At 41.7% G+C, this 22,503-nt stretch overlaps 1 protein-coding gene across 3 annotated transcripts in view; it reads left to right on the top strand.

Moving 5' to 3' along the window:
- znf827 (zinc finger protein 827) overlaps positions 1-22,503 on the top strand; it is a 63,108-nt gene that overhangs the window by 31,688 nt on the left and 8,917 nt on the right. For 2 of the 3 annotated variants that reach the window (XM_058639885.1, XM_058639887.1), the window contains exons 6-12: positions 6,287-6,532; positions 9,762-9,816; positions 9,964-10,064; positions 15,764-15,901; positions 17,926-18,097; positions 19,663-19,829; positions 21,783-21,992. In XM_058639885.1, coding sequence (XP_058495868.1) covers positions 6,287-6,532; positions 9,762-9,816; positions 9,964-10,064; positions 15,764-15,901; positions 17,926-18,097; positions 19,663-19,829; positions 21,783-21,992 — 1,089 coding nt within the window. The remainder of the gene's footprint in view (positions 1-6,286; positions 6,533-9,761; positions 9,817-9,963; positions 10,065-15,763; positions 15,902-17,925; positions 18,098-19,662; positions 19,830-21,782; positions 21,993-22,503) is intronic. The other variant, XM_058639886.1, reaches the window with a different exon arrangement.

The following is a 22,503-nucleotide window of genomic DNA, read 5'->3' as shown; positions in this document are numbered from 1 at the left end:
TTCCTTCACTATTACCTCTACCCTTTATTCATTGTTTCATTACTATTCCCTCGGCCCCCTACTTTTTTATTTTTATTTTTTTTATTTTACTATTTCCGATCTATGGGTTATCCTGCCAGTTTTGGTCCTCATGCAGCATGGCCTGTATTTTTTTTCCCTCCCATCACTTACACTGGCTCTGCAAGGTTGACCTAGGTTAGGGAAAGATGCTGCAGCGTTCATCCATCTGCTGGCTCCCGCTGCCCCCTCACATAGTCCTTGGAGTGCAGTGCCGTCCATTGCCATGGCAACAGCGGGGGTGGTAGATGGAGAGGACTGTCTAGAGTGACAGCCTTGACAAGAGTCTGGACCCTCAAATGACCCTGGGGGAAGGGAAGGAGAGAAAGTTGGTGAGAAGGACAGGAGAGATCCAGGAAAAGGTCAGCACCATTACAGTCACGTGTGATTACAGTCATGGGGTTCAAGGGCATCTACATTATAACCTCTTTCTAGACTCTGATAAAGGTCAGCACCAGAATGCAATAACCGGTGAGATTACTTAATAAGGAAATAATAGGGGAGCACAGCCTGAGCATTTTCTTTGTTATAAACATTACTATTTGTCTATTAAACACTGCTTATTTCCCCATTCCTGCTCATCAGTACAGCAAATAGACAACCTAATTAAATTTCTGCTGCTCATCCTTCCCCAACCATGGCATTGGACAGTCAGAACAAGTGGGGTTGTCATCATTACTGCACATAGTGCTGTAACACGAGTTGCATCATCCCTTTAACTAGGTCACTACTTCTTCTCTCCTTCCCCCTCTTTCCTCTCGTCCTTATCAAACACTGGCTGGTCGCGTTGAGTCGCCTACCTCCCCCACATCTGTTTAAAACCAGGCTGCCGGTGTCTGGGGGCTAATTACACCAGGCTAAATAGTCCCTGGCGCCAGCGGCTAACGTGTACGAGCAGATGGGCATTGGTGTTGCAGGGCAAGGGGAACATGGCGTCGCAGGAAGGGAGGGGGACAGGGAGGTGTGGGGCCCTAGGTGGTGCCCTGGCAGACTGGCATCGTGTGGATAACAGCCGTGCCACCCACTCACCATCCAACCACCCTCACTATAGGTGTGAAATCACACTTTGTACTGTACTTGCTTTACTAATTTGTCATTCCTTACAAATAGGCCTTCCATCTCTGAGGACATTTTACAGGCCCTCTCCCCTCTACAATGCCTTTTACCTAGCTAATAAAAGTGGCAATCAAATATTTGGTCCACTTCGGACCAGGTAGCTAATAACAAATTTTAGCTTATGAGGTTCTATTTGTTGACATTGATGAGAAACACTGCCTAAATTACACAGAGGCATAGGAACATATGCATCCCTCTATCTACTCAATTTCCTTTATTTGTACCTGTTCTGGTATATAATCTGTACAGTGGAATTCCTCCTTAAATTATATTATGTCTTCTCATTGTGTCTGCTGGTTGCATAATGTGTTCATCTACATTTTATCATTACATTGTATTTTTTTTGCCCATTCCTTATTCACTTGAGTGTTAGCCTCAGACTATTCAAACCACCACAGTGAAACCTACACATTTCCAGTGCAATGATGCACCTGTTTTACTACTTTTAAGCACAATTTAAAAAAGCTAGTTAATACAACACCAGCATCTTAACCTCATAGAAGTCAGAACTAACATGCTGACTCATTCCTCTTTCACACCATATCATAACTGTAAAGATGAAAGTTAGAAAAACATGTCATGCACTGCTTGTAGTCCACAGTAACATTTAAATTACAAAGAAGAGGATTAATCTTTATTTAGTATAAAATTCCACTGTGCAAGTTCTAGAATAAACCAAAAACTAAGCCAAGGAAGAACTGGCATTACAGTAACAAGTATATATAGCCTTTCTTCTTGCGGCTTGTAACTGAATGTAACGCTCATCATTTATCCTTACCCTCACATTAAAGGTTGCACTATTTACTCAATATGGCATTTCACAGCATTCTGTCCAAGCGGTTCATCATTCTAATTCACAACAGTGGCATTACTGTACAGTCTTACTTTATGTAAAGCTCTACTCTACTTTAACAGTGTCCTCAACATGCCCCCTCTGTGTGGCCGCTTGCTGACCTCTCATACTCCCACCCTCCCTACCTCCATATTCTGTCTCACTGCCTCCTCAAAAAGGCGTATAGTTCTCTTTATAGAAATGCAGAGCTGATTCCTTTTACCCCCTTATGTATGTTTGTTTTATCAGTGCCTTGTTATATATGAGAGATGGTTGACAGAATCACTGAGGCAATCACTTACAGTCCTTTGTCATGACCTTATATGATAAAGTTTTAGTAGCCTTGAATCTGCTCTAGCTCGTGCCAAATGTTTTTGTTTAGGACTGCTTTATAAGGGCCATATCTGGCTCTGTATGGGCTATTTATCAAGCACACAGCTCTGAAGTCAGATGTAGCTGCAGTTTTGCAACCACTGGAAAGTCGAACTACTGAGGACGAGCTGGTCGAGGATCAATTGTAGCAGCAGCTGTCTGTGAAGTCTGCAGGCAAGGCTGCTGTGGCTCCCACATGACATGAAGTCTCCACACTGCAGCCTTTGAAGCGCCTGAACTCTTCACCCCTGTCTGAGCAGGTCGACTAGAGAGCAGGATAATAGAGAGATTGAGAGAGGGAGGGTGAGGGAGAGAGAAAGGTGAGGTGGGGGCAGGGAAACAGAGATGTGGAATAACAGAGCATTGAGAGGGGTAGACTACGATAACTGGAGGGGGAGAGGTGGAGAGGTTGTCATTTAGGCTATAGCCAATCCTCATCTTTCTGTCCTCCCCCAGCCCTTCTTACTCATGCCGCTTTCTTCTTTCCTTTCTTACCCTCGGGTGTTCTTTTTCTGGCACTTTTTGACAGTTTTCTCTCTCTCTCTACCCTCATTCTGGGCTTCTTCTTCTTCTGGCTGTCTCTCCCACTACCTGCTTTTACTCCAGTGCTGTCGATGTATCAAAGCATTTCAGTAAATTGACTTAGCATGCATTAAATCACCAATGGTACGTGGCATTTTTGTGCAATGTAGTTACAACTCAATCCCAAGGTCTGTGCCTTTCTGCTGTGTATATTCAGTGAAACAGACAATTACGTCCACACAGATTGAAGTAGACACTGGAGGTCAATGTTGATCACGCAAACCCCAATCACTTTTGTACTGACTCAAAACTTGAGTAGCGCTGTGTCTGAATGAACAAGTCATTTTTAGTAGATTGAGACTTGGCATGCAGCTCACATACACAAATACTGTAAGTGTGCAACATTGAGCTGTCATTTATAACCTTTCGTAGTATTTACTAAAGATTCAAATTTAGGGTTGAGACAGTATTGGTTTGATACTGTAAACATAGTAATATCACTAGATAAGATGTGGGAATACAAAATAGTAAAACAAAAAAACTGATGCAACCTGTTAACCTTAAATATCACAAATTTGTGCTGAAGCAAATGCCTCACTGAGCTGACTGTATGAAGAGATGTGCACCACCATTAACTTTGACCAAAATGTGAGTGAGGGCTGCCCATGTCTTAGTAGTTATCAAATCACCATCAGTCGTCATAGTTGACACCCATGCTATCCTTTACAAATGGGATCCATGTGCATTTGTCTAAGTAGAGACATGAGGCCTTAGCAGTATTGTAGAACTCAACAAAAAAATAAAAGTCCACTGTTTGTTTACCAAAGAAACTTCAGCCACTAGAACAAAGATGTGTAATTGGTGAGTGTATTTTATTGTTACACCTGCTTTCAAATGAACAAAAGGTAGAAGCTGTTCACTCACCATTGAAACCTTTTTTATGGTTTCAGAACATTAGGTCATGCACTCAACATAAGAGCCGTATAAAGTATCATTGTGTGAGTGAGGCTTTATTTTCTTTGTTTTAAAGTGACCTGCTGTGATGTGATACTTTTAATAAGGCACCACGTGTTTACAATTAAATATTGTCTAACATCGACTCGTGACTCTCCATAAGGGCTCTATGGGATGTATGCAAGTCTGTTTCGGCATTGGAAGGTCAAGGACATGTAGTATCCCATAATACTTGTATGAGTTTTTGTGTGTGTGTGTGTACGTGTGAGCATTTATGCAGCTCAGCAGTGCGCTCAGTGTCTGTTGTTAGGGTGGTGATCCAGAGATCGAAGCTCCCGTGTCCCTTGGTTGACCCTTGGAGCATAGTGCCCCCTACCCCTCCACCCTCTCTCTCTCCTCCTCTGCTCTGCCCCTCCATCAGCCTCTTCTAGGTTACTCTTGGCCAGCTCTGGACACCTGATTAAGGGATTAGTGGGCTGATGGTTGTCAGTGTCCCCACATACTGGCTTCTACCAGCAAACCAGACATCTGAACCTTGAGGAGGAGGAGGAGGGTGGGGGCGGGTGGGTTATACTTAAATGTATCCACATTAACAGTGTAATATACTCGCATTGAAGTGGATACATGTGCATGTTCGCATGAGCACACAGCTAGTCTTGGTGTTCCACCCAAGCAAAGGAGGAGAAGAGAGTGTGAGGGGAGGAGTAGTAGAGTTAGTGCAGGGTTACTGTCATGTATCTCCCTCCCTCTTCCCCATTTCTGCTGCTCCCCCACCCCGCCCCTCCTACAACTCCCACTGCCCTGCCAAATTCATATATCCCATAATCGTGCTGAGTCGCCATGTCAGCAGCGCTGTATCAACTGCACTGCTTTGTCTTGCTCCTGCTTGTCACTACAGAGACGCTACCTTGTGCCATACTTACTACCAAAGACTGACCAACTTGGATATACAGATGCTAAAGAGCATCCCAAAGAAAGCTCTCTTTTCCTTCAGTACAGTTGATTTATTTATACCCTGCACATTCTGCACTAACTGCACTAAAGTAGCTCTAATTTGAATCTTCTAAATATAGCTATTAGAGACCATTAGAGAACCAATATCTGACAGCTCAGTAGCTCTACATTAAGAAAATATTGCCTGCATCACATATTCCCTTTTTAATGCGTTCCAGTATTCTTTCATGGCAGTCTGAATCTTTTTTTTTTTTTTTTGCATGCCTTTCAAAGAGTGAAGCGACATTCCTACCAGGTGTAGTGTCTAGATTTAGTCAGTACTGTCTTAAGTATGACCACCTGCTGCCCTATTGCCCTAATAACCACACAGTCAGCATTTTGGTGATATCGAGACATTTATTTAGGTTATTCAGATAAATAGAAATAGAGATACCAAGACAGTAACTATAGAGCTTGTGATAAATTTACAAATATGAAATATGCTATATATACCTTTTGTGTTTTCACTACATGGCCAATTTAAATACCAATAGCTATTAACCTACTAGTCTGTAAGAAACATAATGTCTTGGCAATTGACAGCCATCACCATCATGACCACGTCGGTTCCAGGAATGAAACTACACTCAGAAGCAAAAACAAGAACTGATCGAAATGGAATCAAAACAACAATTTAAGCATTGGTGTTGTTTTATCATCTCTGGAGATGGCGCCAGGCTAGTAAAAAAATATGTTTGATGCTTTCGATATTGCTGTTGGACTGGATAATAAACAGGTGCCGAAGCTAACTATGGAACAGGAGCAACAACATACATTTAGGCACATTAAGGCCTTTTAGGCAAATGTTTAATTGTGAATTTGATCTGAATATGAATGAAACTGACTGGCAGAAGGATTGCATCATCTGGCAGCCAATGTGACAGAAAAACATCAAATTAAGCCTCCATTCATTATGTAGGTACAGTGCAGTCATCTGTGTTTAATCCATTTTGCAGTCAGGGTTACATGAGTGGCTGAGATAAGATGAACCATTATCAGACCCTGTATTTCATTCAGCTGAAAAAGGTAAATTTAGCACCAAGTAATTACTACTTTTTAACACAGCTTTTAGTTTTTTCAGGTGGATATAATGCTACCGTTTGTAGTTCAAGTGATTTCCTACCACAAATGATGTGCACTGTCATGCCACTGAACTTTAATGTTTGAGTATAATTTAGTCAGTTCGAGCATCAGTATAAAGTATTTATCACATACGCTGAAGCAGAAATGGTGAACAAAGCTTAACAATTTAACCAAGGTATTTATCACATGGGTGTTTGTATTGGAATATGCTGATGTTACGTGTTTCTCTTCCAGATTTCTCAGTGTATGTACTGTTGAAATGCTCACTTCTATTCTGCAGAAAATTCGATAACGTCTTTGATTCTGTGCCTTGGTTAAATCTAACCAGTGACATTTCTCTCGCTCATTCGTGCACAGCAGAGAACAACAAAGATGTCCACTACCAGAAAGTGAAAGTAAAGCCAGAACCCATGGAGGTGGACCCGCCCCCAACAGAACTCACTCCACCGGCTTCTCACCTGCTGTCCTTGAGTACTTTCGGGACGAGTGAGAAGAGTGAGCCGATAAGCAACCTCCCTGAGACGTTGACCTGTCCCCAGAAAGATCTCTTCTCCCAGGACATTTCGGTCAAAATGGCCTCTGAACTACTGTTCAAATTGTCAGGTATGTGCAACAATATCATTCCCTGGAACACACTGTTCTTTTGGCAACAGTAGATCTCCAACACTCCCACATCCATGCACAGCAACATGTCATTTTCCCCCTGCAGCACCGCAGTGTAAACCTTGGACAGTTTGTGATCCTTGACTATAAAACCTACATGTTTCCATTTCTGTCATTTGGAGGCTCTGTAGTAAAGCCAAGAATGTAACGACACCCCTGCTTTTTACCTGTATGGCCATGAAAGTGATATTGAAGCCGCAGACAGCTGTTTGTATTGCTAGATCAAGACAGAGCTTTGAGGTGTATCCATCGGTCCCCGGAGAAAGTGTCCAGATACACGAGTGTGAGAGGTTAGACTCGTAGTCCTGCTCTGTGACCCCAGCTGTGTTTGATTGCTTTAATGCCATATAGCGAAAACATGCTGGTGTAAAATCTCTGTTTTCTCTTCTTGCTCTTGCACATATTCACAAATTCACACATTGACAGTCTTTCTTTCCCACACACTCTTACACACTCACACAAGCCTCCTTGGGGAGTGGTGTCTGCACAAATTCCCCCCCTTTCCCCCCCTCCTTCTCCTCCTTTCTCTCATTCTCTCTCTCACTACCTCTCTCTCCCCCCCTCCTCCCTGGACTCGTTTTCAGACATGTCCGCTCAAGCACACTTGGCTGCACACGCTCTCCCCCTGCACTTCCCCTCCTTCCTCCCTTTACATTTCTCCTGTGCGGCATCTCCATGGCAACGTGGAAAGAGACCTCTGTCCTTGGCACGCAGTGTGACGGAGTGGGGTGTTCAGGGTGGAGGGGGGTGGGTTAGTGAGTTGTAGCGAGGGGCAGAGGATAAGAAGGGTAGAGAGGGCACTGGGGGTGCACAGTATGCCCACCCAGGGATGCCGGGGCATCGCTAGCCTGGCAACAGCGACAAACAGCCCCCTTAGAACTGTTTTTTGAATGTGAGGGGGACTGGAACAGAGCGGGCTGCTGTCACACAATGAGCAATCAATATAAATTACTTAGAGCAGTAGGACCTCAGAGACGCATCAGTGGCAAGGTCGCTCTGAACACTGAGATGGTTGCTGCTTTGAAATTCACTTCATTACATCGCCTTGAAACTCACACACAGCTCAATTCTCAGGCATTTTGTTTAGTGCTTTTTACAACTGTATACTTAAAATACTTATATATCTGCCCAAGGAGTAGCCTTTTTTGGAACGGTTTTCAATTTACTTGCCATTTACAAACCTGTTAAAAATGTGTTTTTATTAGAGACTCAACTGCCTGCTGCTCATGAGCAAGTACAAATGGCTACTATGTAACGTAGTAGTACACTATAGTAGCTCAGGTAACTTGCTTTGCATCAGCGCCACAGTCTCATTATAAATATATGCAACACAAACTCCATTTCCTCACTTGTCACACAGCCACACATTACATGAAGTAGTTGTGATCCTGGTTGTTAGGAGGACAAGTTTGTTGTATTGTAAAGTTGTGAGAACCTCAAAGGCAACAAGACTTTGTGGAAGACATAGGCAATCAATTATATTTCAAACTCTTTATATGCATGTGTTACGTTAGCATGTTCATTTGCTATTCTGTTTTTCTGAGTGTAATGTAGTGTCCTGGAAAAGGTCTACTGATTTGTAAAGGCCATAGTCCACAGTAGATGGAGTCATTCTGTCCCACAAAACACTGTTGCTCAAGTCTGATACACCTCGTTTAATTTTGTTAAGTGTAAGAGACACCAAATATCAGGTGTATATTGGCTAGTTTGGCATAAATTGGTACGGCAAATCCACTGCCCATTAAAACTCAAAGAAAAGCAATAATTGGTACAGCAGAACCATCACATTTTTACTGTGACAATAGCAGTGTTTACAAGTGTTGAAGGGTGTGGCATTTCCAACACATGCTCTAATAACTTAAGTGTTGGCCAGCTGACAAATCAGAGTGGAATAAGCTGTTGCAGTTATATGCACTTAAATGCAGCATGAGACCAAGAAAATGTCTTCTGAACAGCACGTCGTTTATACCTATTCTTGTAGACCCCAAATTAAAATTATGATCCAGTAAATGGCCAAAATATGGGCACTTTAATGTTTATTTGCTTGATTTATTGCAGCATTTTATGGCAGCGGCGCCCCACCTAACCTGAAATAAAGAGTGCATCCATTAATGTTGGGAGAAATTATTACATTTTTATAAAACATTGTTAAGTATCAGGATGCACGTGACTCAGCTCGGCATTTGACTTGATCAGTCCTGTAATCAATCTGAGCAACACATTGCAGTGTCTGACAAACAAAACACTGTGCTGTTTCACAACTCTTTTGAAAAATATCAATAAAGGGCCGAGATGATGTGTAAGAATAACTCCAGTCAGATGTTTGTCTGTATTTATTCATGTTAACATAGTTAAATTAAGTACTTGAAATTATACATTTGTCACGACAATGACCTTGTGAGTTATAATAATGCACACTAATTGCTGGTTGACTGGTACAATATGTACAGTCCATCCTCATCCGTCTTCTAATCTTCATTTTTGTTGATCTGCAGCAGTTTAGAGATTATAGCTAGTGGTGGTTCTTTATTGGACTGTGTGATATCAAAAGGTGTTTCTAATATTTTGTCTCTTCACTCTCTGCTAACAAACAAGAGCAGCATCATACACAACCACAAGTGTGCCATCTGGGGACTCTAATGCAGGTCTTCAAAAACAGTTTTCATATTCATATTTCATAAGTGTTGTTGGGCTAACTTTTCGGCCCACAGGTCAGCAGACCCACTGGAGAGACTCCCACTGCTCCAGATGGCCAGCTCTCCCCTGCTGGCATGACAAACCTGTGCTTTACTAGTCCAATTCAACTTAAAGAGTTGAAGCAATCGGGCACGTACATGTGCATAGTCTTGGTGTCTCTGTCAGGCAATGACCTAATTGCAGGAAAGTTTTAGCTACTTAACCACCTCACTATCACTTCAAAATATCAGCTTCTCGTGTTTAGATATCTGCTCTCCACAGCACACTTCACTAAGGTCTTGTATTTAAATTGAGCATGGCCATTTTTGACCTTGGAAATAGTAGTACACTCTGATGCCCCAAACACATTTAACAGTCTACTGTCATGGAGTCAATTTGGGGTTTACATTATAGACAATGCAATCAATAACTGGATATTGTTAATAAATACATATTTAAATGATATTGTCTGTGTTTGTCTCTGTCTCATCAGAAAAAGTAAGCAAAGCCAACAACCACAAAGACGGTAACATGGTGGGAATAAACAGGTGAGTCAGAAAAACTATGCATTTCCTGTGAAATTTGAATTATTTGTCACTTTATTACATTAACAATTGTTTTCAAATACTGTATATCCTAAATATATTTGGTTCAAGTGTCGCGTACTGTGAGTGTTCATTATGTCTCTGTTTCAGTCCGTTCCTGGATGAGTGCTTCAGACAATCACCCTTTAACTCGCGCTCCAAGAGCTCTTCCCCCGCAGAGGCCAGCTCCTCTACCAGGCCAGTGTACCATGGTAAGACGCATGTAAACCACACACACACACAGTTACTCAACATGGTCAAAGTCTTGTGTAGAGTATATGGACATATCAATCAGGAAAAGCTAAATGGGCATTATTTTGCTCATACTGTATCTTGCATCTACAAGAATTAATTTAATCTGGTCGACAGAAAATGTAGTAGCGACTATTTTGAAGGTTGTCTTGGACATTATTTAGTTTATTTTCCATTCAATTAAGTGTGGATATTTAAATATATGTTTTGTCTTTTAAGTGTTGTAACCAGAAAGTACAACCCAAATCGATATGTGGCGTGAACTCCTGTTGCCTTTTAAAACTGTACCATTTCTCCAGCTGCACATGCAAAACTGTTGTTTAAGGGTTGTTCCATGATTTAGTTTGTCTGATTGTCTTCTGTCTCTTCATGTACACCCAGTACACCCTGACTGACTCCATGGTGTTGAGATCAGGGCTCTGTGGGGGCCACACCATCTGTAGTTCTTCTGATCACTGGAAATATTTCATTATGATTCTCAATGTACGTGGTGCAGAAGGAAGTTAGGGAGCACTGCGATGCCTCCCTGATGGTACTGCGTGATGAACGATAACTGACAACTAAATCCTCCTGCCACCCTCAGAGTCTCTATGAAAAGACTCACTCAAAAAAAGGATTTATGGAGTAAAATGAGAAACTAAGCGATCGAGAAAGTGAGACAAACATGACCTGTATTTATATCGCAGTTTTCTAGTCATGATGACCACTCTAAGCTGATTTATACTACAGTTTTGCCATTCATAGGGCGTCTTGCACCAAAACACATCGGCATGTAGACTAGCAGAGTTGGGAGTCGAACCCACAACCTTGAATCAATCAAATAAATAATTAATTTAAACACTGGTCATCTTTAACCGACCAAAACAAGCAAGTAATTAACAGTCTGTGCAGTTGCATCATTCATAGTTCAGTATCCTCTAAGACAAATATCCAATGGTCTTCTCACTGTAGCTTGTAGGAACAACTGATTATGCAGAGATACTATTATACACTTACGTACATGCATTCAGAGACACTTAGTGCAACAACTCAGAATATACACAAAAAGCCAGATTTTTATCCGAGTGCATGGCCACATCAAACTGCCTCGAACTTATATAACATTATCTCATCCTCATCTCTGGCAAACATCCCCGTCCAGTTCATCTTTACAACACCATTCAGCGTGTGTGCACTCTTAAGCGTTTCCCCCACCTGAAGGCATCTGCCCAGGGCATCACCTGCCTCTCTCTCCTCCCCTCCTCCCTGCCATCCCAGATCCTCCTCCATGTTCCTTTGGCAGTGAGAGATCCGGAGGTTAATTAGCTTGTGCCAGCTTTGCCTGTCCCTCTGCCAGTTAATGACAATCTGATTGGCTTCTGGGTGTCAAGAGTGTCCTGAAAGTTAATTCGCCCAGCACACCTCTCTTTCCCCTTGTGTGTTTAAGCTTCAGATCTAGCCTCTGCTGCTTTTACTGTTACTGTGTAGCTCGTCTCTACCATTCAGGTGTCTGTATACAGCGGCGTCTCTTTTTTCTTCTCCACCTAAATATTGGGAAGCAGTTGCAGCAGACCTTTAATTTAATTCACTAATTCTTTGCAATGGCTGACATTAATTCATCCCACATAGGGAGCACCATTGACCTTTTATATATTTTGGACCCAGAATCAAGAGGTTTAGTTTAATGTACTTTGGAATGAAAATGTACTTATAATTTACAGGGTGCATAATGATTGTGAATAATCAGAAATGATTGTTTTCTCCAGTGACTAAACTACTGGGTTACTGCAGATATTTTTGATGTATTTATATTAACATAATTTACATGTTTTATACTTTTAGATTCTGATTCAAAAAAACAGACAGCGGCAGTAGTTTAATTTATTCTGTATGTGTCCTTATTTTAAGCTGCAGTGCATCACTTTTGAATATAAACAAATATCTGCTACATTCAAACTATTGTCAAATGACAAATGACCACACAACTCTCTCTGTGTGACTCTCTTTGTCCCTCTCTCTCAGTACAGCACTGTTTAGTTGTTGTTCTGCACACAGAGTGACACGCACTTTATGCTGGGACTGAGCAGGTTAGGCAGAAGAGGAAGCACACACTGCCAGTGAAGTGAAACAACCTCATACAGTTGAACTATGGCTGACAACACAGAGGCGCACAGAAGTGGATTCTACCACTAAAAATAAACCTGGACATTCAGTAGGACTTCACAATCGTATTCTAATCATGAGCACATTTTTAGCTTGAAGAGAATGTGGTTGTACGATGTTGAAAAAGCGCGCTCCGCCAACAGCTAATGCAAAGCAAATCAAGCGCTCTGTAAGCAACTGCCTGCATGTGCCAGACACAACACAGCTCCTGCTGTTCACTGCACCACGCAACTCCAAGTGTCTCGGATGAAGGCTGGCAACTTTTAAAGACAGCGACGCTATACAACGCGTAACTTACTGAAGTATTGGCAGAAAGTAGGGTGTGTGTGAGAGTGTGTGAGTGCCATCAACATAATTGTTGATGTAACATCATCAGCAGTGTGTTCAAAGTACAGGAAACTGTTATGACTAATGGATCATGTGCCCAACAACAATTATGTTGAAATAACATTGGAAGATGTGAGCATTTCCCTTTAAAGGTCCAGTGTGTAAGAATTAGTCACATCTAACGATGAGATTACAGATTATAAAGAAACCGGAGTTCTCTGCTCAACCTTCCCTCGTGCTTCAGGGAATTAAGGTGGCCTTCAAATACAAAAAATGCGAAACACATGCTCTAGCCGGTTTGTCCATTCAGGCCGCCGTAGAAACTTGGTAACACAAAATTTGGCCTCCGTAAAGCAAGGCCCTTGTTTAAAGTACATATAAAAGGTTTATTCTAAGGCTACGGAAAACAAATAAACACATTACTCATACATACTTATAGGCTGTATATTTAGTTTTTGACAATAAACCCTCATAATTGTTACACACTGGACCTTTATGTGCGAGAAAAAGAACGAGTCAGTCGGACTTAGTGTGGTATTAATGTGACTAAGGGAGTTAGCCATCTTCTCCCATCAGCCAGAGGGTTTAGTACAATCTGTAATTCTCGTTTGTGTCCCTCTCTCTCCAGCTCTAATGGCACTAATTAAACCATTAGCCACTTCAAGGGCCACACCACACCCTAATTGGCTTAATCATCAGTGTGTTCACTGGGGTCGTGGCCTTGAGTCCCTGTTGTCAGGCTTCTTGTTTCTTTTCGTGACCGGGCCATTTGCGAGTGCTCACATATATGACTCGGGGCAAGTTAAATAGTTTATGGCTTATTCTCAGAAACTAAGCCTGTAAGAAGGTCTGGGATTCCCAGAAAAAGCCCTGCACGGTCACTATAGAGAAAACGGTACGGGTAGCTGGTCTCATGTTAGCAGGAGGCAGATTCCTGCTAATTCAGGAGGTCAGGCGGTTCATGACCTGCAGGTTGACCCAGGTCACGGTAACTCCAGGTTGTTGACAGGTCTCATGTGACACTTTTGCCACTTGTGTTGTGCCACAAACATACACATTGCCTGTGCTGATTATTTATTCAGTGAACAGACGCGTGCTGCTTTACACTGCCCTATTTACATGCCTTTGCTATTACGCGGGCACACACACATGCCCTCACTCACCCTTGTTACAATAGTGATTCACATCCCTGCAGCAGCACGGACTCATGACAACTGATGTGGAAGCAGCGGAATGAGCAGCAACTAACAATTCTTTTCATTGTCGGTTAAGTGGCTAATTTATTGTCGTTTTTTTGATTCATCACTTAAATGCTTTGTGCGTGAAACATTAAAGAACACAAAAATAAACTAATTGTGAAATTATAAATAAGAAACAACATCCGAAAACTACATTTATTTTAAAACACTCCAATGATACAATGCGATAACTTATTTAAATATGAATATTTGAACTTATTATATTTGTAATGTATTGAAGCTGTAGAAAGTATTTCATAATATTACCTGATATCTGTTCTTCACTGTGAAAATTGGGACCACCGTCTTTGCAGGTGTTAAACTGAAGAGGCAGCTGTTAGCGTGATTATTTTTATATTGTGTGTCACAGGCAAAAACTTCTTGCAGCGATTGAGTTTGGGTTTTGTTTTGAGCTCTCAACTGTACATTTGTGGCTCTCATCTGAAGAGACTGTTTAACACGGTCTTTGCGTAGGTGGTAAAAGAGTTGAGTGAGTCGAGTCTATTGTGGGGAATGGTCTATGGCATAATTGGCTGTTTTATCAGACTCTTTTAAACTCAAACCCATCACCAAAGTGTGACAGAAGTAGTCTCTTTTTAAGGTACGCACGCCTTGTCTGGTCTTGGCTTATTAGATTCCTCCTCCTGGTAGAAATGACCTTGTTGTGTGTCACAGTCTCACACATTCCTTAGCATGCATCCATGATGTGTGGAATAACAATTATTATTATGTATATCTGGGGTTGTGAACAGTACAGAACTATAAAGACGGTTTTTCTTTTCCTTACATATATCAGATAAATCACAAAAAGATACATGCTTTGCAAATAGTTTTTGTCATTCTTCATGAAGACCAAAAATAACTGACTGACTCCATGTTTAATGTCATGCATCTTGCAAATGATTTGACCAGGGTCAGTCTTTGTAACGTGTTCTTTGAACAAGATAGAGAAAAAATTAAAATATAAATAAAAAGTACCTCCCTCCCTTCCTCTGAATTAGTTGCATAGTACAATGATAAAGGTATCCCATATTTTGTGGAATTTATGTCTTTTTATCTCTTTATGCCTATTCATATTGAGTTTTTTATTTTTCAAAGCAGAAACTTTGTCAGAGCCTATTAAAGCCTTGGAATTACTCTTACAATCAGTGCTTTGGTGGTATACATGGGCTTTAGAGCAGAGTGGAGGAGCTCTGGCCTGCAAACCATTCATAACAAATAAAACTTAGTGTAAAATAGAGATGGCTGTGTCATGCCATCACTGACGAGTATAATGACACGGAAAGGTTTAGGACAGTTTAAGTAAAAGTCAAGCGAGTGTGCCTAGTTTTGAAGCTTTATTACAACTAGAAACATAATGAGTTACAGGGACAAATGCTCCTAACAACAGAGACGGCACTGCCCAGACACAGTGCTGCACTATTTCTTATACAGAGTGCAGTGGTTATTCAGTCCAAATCCAGATAGAAAATATGCACATTTCCCTAAATGTCAAATTACTCTTTTAATATTCCTTTAATTAAATATGAATGCAGAAATCCAGACTGAGTCATCCAATAATGTTTTACTGGTGATGGCTCTCATAAAAGATGGATGGAATGGAGCCATTCTTGTGTGCTGGTAGTTAAAGGTTTGTTGTCCGACTGTTGTAGCTTTTATTTGTCCACATATTTACCTTCACTTATTAACTGTCAAGTATTTAACATATTTGTACGTATTTAACAAAGTCCTAAGAAACCCCATAAAACTAAACGTGCACAATAAGTCATAAAACATTTCAAGCCGTATGAACCATATTTCTGTGTGATCATTTCTATGTTAACACATGACGAAGTCGACTTAGTTTGTTTCATAGCAGCTTGACTTCACAGCTCTTAATCTACCTGCAGATGCTGTTATGGATGACTGTGTAAACAGTGAGTGATGGTTTTTTTGGTCTGTGTGTTTTCCAGACTCAGAAAAGAATGATTGTGAGCCAGGAAACGGAATTGCCCAGTGGAGACTAAATGAGCAGCTCTTCCCCTGTCCGGTCTGTGGCAAGGTGTTTGGTCGACAGCAGACTCTTTCAAGACATCTGTCTCTACACACAGGTAAAAAAAACACACACACACACACACACATAAACAACATTGTTAGTCCATCACATATTATACACACTACTCTGTACATTTGCATGCCTTTATTGATGTATAGGTGCTAGCTGTGGTGCTTGCGTTTGCGCTGCCCACAGTAAGTAAATAAGGTTGACTAGACTAGATTAACCTTACTTTAAAGAGATTACTACCATGATTAGTCTCACTGGGAAAACTGCCCATCTAATTACCCAGCTAGAAGGATGCCTTAGAGAGCACACACACACACACACACACACAGAGCACAACAATAGTTTCTCTCTTTCACTTTCTCTCACACTCAGACATGGGAGACTTCCTCAGGATGAAGCTGTGTGCTCTCCAGAGTCCTGATTACAGTGTTTTCAAACATATGCCTTGGTTGCTCCCAGCCGATCCATTGTACCCAATAGCCGTCTTCCATAATCCTTCTCTTGCTCCTTATTAGGGGAAAGAAAATGAATGAACACACTTTTATCTTAAGCAAATTAATGATTGATTAGAAATTAATGCAGCCTACTTGGGATAAGTAGACCAAATCACGAAAAGCACAAATGGAGACTCTTGTACAAAATGCCCCCACACAATTGGACATGCTCTCACATTTTGCAGGCACACACTACACAATACACACACACACGCACACACACACCATCTGAGAGTGTTGGCTGTGAACAGCTTGGCCACACCACAGAGAGCAGAAGCAGGGGCATATGTCAGTGTGATGGTCTTTTTGGTTTCCCCGACGACATAAAGGTTGCCTGGCTCCATGTCCTTGGGGCAAATGGTGTGTGTGTGCGCGCGCGTGTGTGTGATGCTTATATTAGGGATGTCCCAATCAGCTTCTTGGCCCCTGATCAAATCGTTTTACTTTTGAGTATCTGCCGATACAGAGTCCCGGTCTGATACTTAGTATTTGCCAAGATACCACATCTTTCTTTAAGTTGAATGAAAAATGGACACAGTCAGTGAAATAAATAATATCACTGACTGAGGTTTAGAGAGAAAGAGGAGTGCCTCTGTCATCTGTCTGCTGGTGCTGCTGCTGTGAGGCTCTAGGTGGTGCTGGTAGAGAAAGAGGGAGAGGGTGGGCATGTTGTCAGCTCTGTTAGCTAAACCAGCACTGTGTTGTGTACATATCATTAAACTGGTAAAAATATCTTCTTCTCTCAAAAAAAATCACTTCTCTGCATGTTTGCTGAACATGCAGAGAAGTGATATTTTTGGAGTGTGTAGAAAACTCAGCGATGTGCACCATTGGGTCACCACAAGCATGTGTGTGCGTGCACATACTGTAGTGCTCAGGGCAGAGAGAAGACGGCAAACCTGAGCAGATCAAACGAGGCATCGCATTAAAACATAAACTAATTATATCAAAACACCGGTCATGTGAAATAAATGCCACTGGTGTAAATGATTGTGGCAAGGTGATGAGGGTGATAGCCAATCTGATTATTTAAATAAAATGCCTTGAGAGAGACACTGGGACATCCCTAGTTGATTTGTTTGCTGTTGAAAGGGAAGATGTTTAATCATTTGATTTGTTTTACAATTAGATTTTTTTTTGTATAAATTACAGTATGATTTTAGCCTTTGAAGTCGACAGCATTAGAGGTTGTAGAGAAAATGCAAATGTGCCTGTCAGTGGGTGGCGTTTAAAAAAAACAACAAAATAACATGTACAATCGCACAAAAATCAGCATTTTCTGTGACGTCCTCACATCTGTACAACGTGATGTCACTGAATGCATGGTAGGGGTCTAAGAACAGTCTGTTAGACAGGAGAACATTAATATTATGTTCATACATATCTCATTTGTTTCATATTGTGACATCCAGATTCCTGGGAAAGTCAGATGGAGGTGAGGGAGGGTTAGGCATTGAGTAATTAGGTTTAAGTTTGCTTCAAAGGTTCAGTGGCTGGTGTGCAACTTAATGACACATCATCTGAGGTAATGTTGACAGTAACCTGAGATCTTGTATCTGTGTGTATTGTTTTCCAGAAGAGAGGAAGTACAAGTGTCACCTGTGTCCCTACGCAGCCAAGTGCAGGGCAAACCTCAATCAGCACCTGACCATCCACTCTGTGAAGCTGGTCAACACGGACGCTGAGCAGATAGTCAGCGCTGTCACGGCCGACTCTGCAGAGCGCAAGAACTGCCCGTACTATTACAGGTAGTTATAAGTCTGTCCAGTCTCTATCAAGTCAGTATAGAAGATCGCAACTGAACCTGATCCCAGCATTTCTGATAATCTCTATGTGCTGTTTAAATCCTCATATTTGTTGATTTGTTTTTTTTCCCCACAGCTGATATTTTCTGTTGGTTGGTTTTCTTTTTGTTAGCCAAAATGTTTCCAAAGATCTATTGAAATCCTTATTTGTATTGAAGGTAACTGACTTTTAATGGCAGTATCTGCTTTGCATGGTTGCTGCTGTTTTTTTGTTGGATTTGATTGAAAATCACCATAAATAATATTAAAAAAAAAAACAAAACTTAAATACTCCTCTGTACTCTGTCACTGTAAATACCAGTACTCAGATGCCAGAGTGAATATTTCCCTATAAAAAAAAGAAAGAATGGAAACGGGGAACAGAATGCTCGAATACCTTTACTTTGAAATGGGTACAGGACATGTGGTGTTTGTGACATGTGCGACAGATAAAGGCATAGATTAGCTGTTCAGCAGATCTGAGAGGCGTCACTGCAGCAGCAGTCACAGCTGAAGGGAGGTGTTATAGAGAGAGAGGTCAGTCGGTCGGTCAGTGTCACGCTCTTTAAAAACAGCTTGTTGTTATTGAAAAAATGCTGGAATACAAAGTGACTGTGGTATAAAAAAAAAACAACGACAGGATCGGTCACTAACTCAGGAAGTGAGCTGAAGCTCACGCTGCTCCCTGACATAATCAAAATAAGTCTTTTGTAATTGTTTTGATTGAGAAAAAGATCCCTAGTGGCAGAAATTACACACTGTGCGTTAAAATCTCATGGATTAGATATTTACTAACTAAAGAAGACCATTTTTTCAGGTGAAAACCAATCTTCTGTATGTGGAGATCTAGTAATCTGTGTAAAGTACTTGAATTAACTATGGTCGGCATACCCTGCTCTTTCATCACTAACTGTCCTTTTCTGACCGACCCGTGTCCATCTGTAATGTACAAAGCAGCTCCCGCTCATTTAAAGTCGAGGAGAGTAGAGGGCGCTGTGGAGAGTAGAGAAGGGATTGGGCGAGTTGCAGAGTTGTGGGGTTAGAATAGTCCTCGACATCGAAGTACCAAAAGTATCAGTGCTGGAGTTGTCACTGAGAGCAAATTTTATTGTAAAGAATGCCACCTATCTCAAAACAGCTATTATTTAAAGCTAAAAGCACACGTGCCATCTGTCACCTCTACATTGTACAGATGACCCGAATTATCCGCCCCTCTTATACACAGCTCCCTCCCTACTTCTTTGCAGTTTTTCAAAATCAGGCAGAGTTGGTCTCAAATCAGTGTGTTTAGTTACACTTTAAGTGAAACTAACTGCCTCTTGACTGGAGCATCATGTTTAATGTAGAGACTTGAGAGTAGTATTGAGCTTCTCATTTACTTTTTGACAGGAAAGCTAATAAATGTGTTTTCCAAAAATGATGTGCCGTTGCATTAGCATTTCTATGTGGCAGATCATTTGGAACCACACATAATGTAAAAACATAATCCTCACCATCGTCCGTCCTTTCCCTCTCTGTTTTCTGTCCAGCTGCCATGTGTGTGGTTTCCAGACGGAGCTGAACGCCCAGTTTGTCAGCCACATGTCGCTCCATGTGGACAAGGAGCAGTGGATGTTCTCACTCTGCTGCAGCGTCTGTGACTATGTCAGCATGGAGGAGCATGACATGAAGAACCACATTAGTACCGGTCATGCAGGTACAGGTTACATTTGTTAAAGTTGTTATCACTTTTTCAGTTTAACATCTTGCCCTGATCTTTGATGACACATCATGTTCATGTTGTGTCTCAATATAATACATTACATATAGCACCATGACAAGAGCTCAGCAGGTATAGTGTGAAGTCGAGGTGTAAACCATAATAGTTATTTACACTTGATAAACACACAGCTGAGTACGAGTTCACAGGACACGGTGCAACACTAGCAGTAGAGGAGCTTTTCACACACAAGCCTCCTACTGCACTTGACTTTCCTTGGACTTAAAATGCTGCTGGTCTGAACCTCTGGTGGTCGATACGAGTGTTTTTGTCTAAACAGCTTTGTCCAGTTTATAGCTGATGTTTTGTTCCTCACAGCATGTGTGTGCATGTCGGCTTCTTGTGTGGGAAGGTGGGTGATGGTGGTGGTGAGGGGGGGTGTCTGACCCAGACAGCCGACCGGTCTTTCACAGTCCACGGTGGCCTTGTTTATCTTAGAAGGTTGGTCCTTATTGTGCCTTAGGTGGAAAAAAATCAATAGGCCTTGGGTCCTTTGGAGACAATCTGGGTTTACGATGCCGCTGTGGCCATCTTTTTTAAGACTCGAATCCAGCGATGGCATTTATCTCAGTCTCTCACAAGATGGACACCACCACCAAACACACAAATGTATAAGAGTGTGGCTCAGTCACCTTACCTTTATTAACACGCCTCCTTTTTCTGTCTGTGTGGATTTAAATAATTATAATAATGATCCAGCTGTTTGTCAGTGTGTCAAAACCTCATAGAATTGGTTGATACAGCAGCACCTAGAAGAAGTAGTATTACTGTAAAAGGGTTGTTGTTTGGTCAACGGTGTGAACACGGCCGGGGAAGAGATGGTGCTGAGTTCACGTAAACCTCCTGTAAAGCATAGACTTTACACAGAGTAGTGGGGCTGGTGTGTTTGTGTGCCCTTCTCAATGGAGGGGAGGAAGGTAGTGAATGATGTGACAGAATACGTGTCTCGGAATTCTCTGGGTGGTAGATTTTGCATCTTTATTTTTCATTCCTGTATCAGGAATAGTGCCATACAGTCTCTGGTGAAAATAAATAAATAAATAAAGGAAAAAATGCAATATTTCTTAGTTAAGGTATATTTCATGGTCAAGGCCCACAGGCTCAGAGCAGCAGCTTTTTTTTTTTTCTCCCTTTCCCTACATTCTGTGGCTTCAGCCTTTTAGATATGGTATGAAAAGGCAAATAGATGCTAAATGCTGCAGAAGAGGAGATAAAAGCTTCCTTAAACTGGTTCAATACTGTATTCAGACTGCCGCTGTGGCTGTGCTGCAGGTGACCTTCGTTTATTTAGATTTGATTGATGGCAGTTAATCATGACTATTACTATTGTATGAAAAATTATGTTCACAGCATGCTAGCATTCCTGTATATCTCAGGCTCAGTCGTGTGTGTGTGAGTGTGTGTATTAAAAAGTTAGGTCAACCATTTCAGGATCTGTGTAACCTTTTCTCCCTGCTTTCACTCCCTCATGAGTGAATGCCCTTTGTTGAGCTGTGGCCCGAGATGCTCCCACCATCTTAGCTCCTTCAGCCATGACCCACGGTACTCGCCCCCCTTTCCCTTTCTCCCCCTCCCCGTCTAATTCCCTCTCTTCTCAGTGAATTGCAGACTTAGGGAAGGGGATCAATAAAAGCTCACTGCATCTTGATTGGACTGGCAGCAGGGCCTCAGACAGGACATGAGTATCCAGGCTGCCTGCTTGTATTCTATTTGTGCGAATGTCACTGTATGATGCACATGACCATGAGGAGCTTGAGAGAGATTTCTGCAGGTTTTCGAGATATCTTTCCTTTGATCCTCTAAAGATCTGGAACTGAAACAGTTTTTCTCCAACGATGCTTGTCGTTCATAACAATTACGATTTCTCATTTGCTGTCCTCTTGTGGTCAGGTCTAAACTCAAGAAGTCCCCTCAGTGAGACCAAAAGCACCTCCTCGTCCCTCTCGGCCCTCAGCGATTCACTCAACAGCTCGGAGGGCGGAGACCTCACCCACAGTAACGAAGAACTCAAGAGCCTGCTGGCCCCGCCCTCCTCCACAGGCAGCCAGTCCAGCTCCGGAAGCCACTCGGGTTCAGGAACTGAGGACAAGTCGGAAAAAGGCAAGAAAGCAGCCAGACACATTTTATCATCCTGAACATTTGTTTACAGCATTAAATATTCATACATGCATTCATCGAGATATTTCACACTTAAGAACTCTACTAATCTGATTCATCTGGATGCTTTCCAAACAGCCCCACTAACTGTAATAAATGGTTTCTGATACAAAGTTTGTACTTTTGCACACACCGCAACATTCACCATTTTCCAAAAGGCCCCTTCACCCTCTTTAATCTGAAGTCTCATGTGAGATATCCAAATCTAATGAAAGTGTATTTGTTGGACCGCGTTGCTGTGCTGCTCTACTAAGACGGAAGTTGTTAGTAGAGAAAAAGTAGAGTTGAAAAAATACAAAGATTCCAGAGAGAAGCAGCTTAACGGGGCACCCCACCATTTTTATACACGGGTAACAATTTACTCGTCACAAGATGTACTTTTCAAACTGTGAAAACAGATGTGGAATGAAATAAAAAATAATAAATATGCCGTAGCGGCCTTGTAGTGTTGGAC

The sequence above is a fragment of the Solea solea genome, chromosome 10 (genome assembly GCF_958295425.1).
Source record: "Solea solea chromosome 10, fSolSol10.1, whole genome shotgun sequence".
In the NCBI taxonomy this organism is placed as follows: domain Eukaryota; kingdom Metazoa; phylum Chordata; class Actinopteri; order Pleuronectiformes; family Soleidae; genus Solea; species Solea solea.
This window is presented reverse-complemented; position numbering and strand designations above follow the sequence as displayed.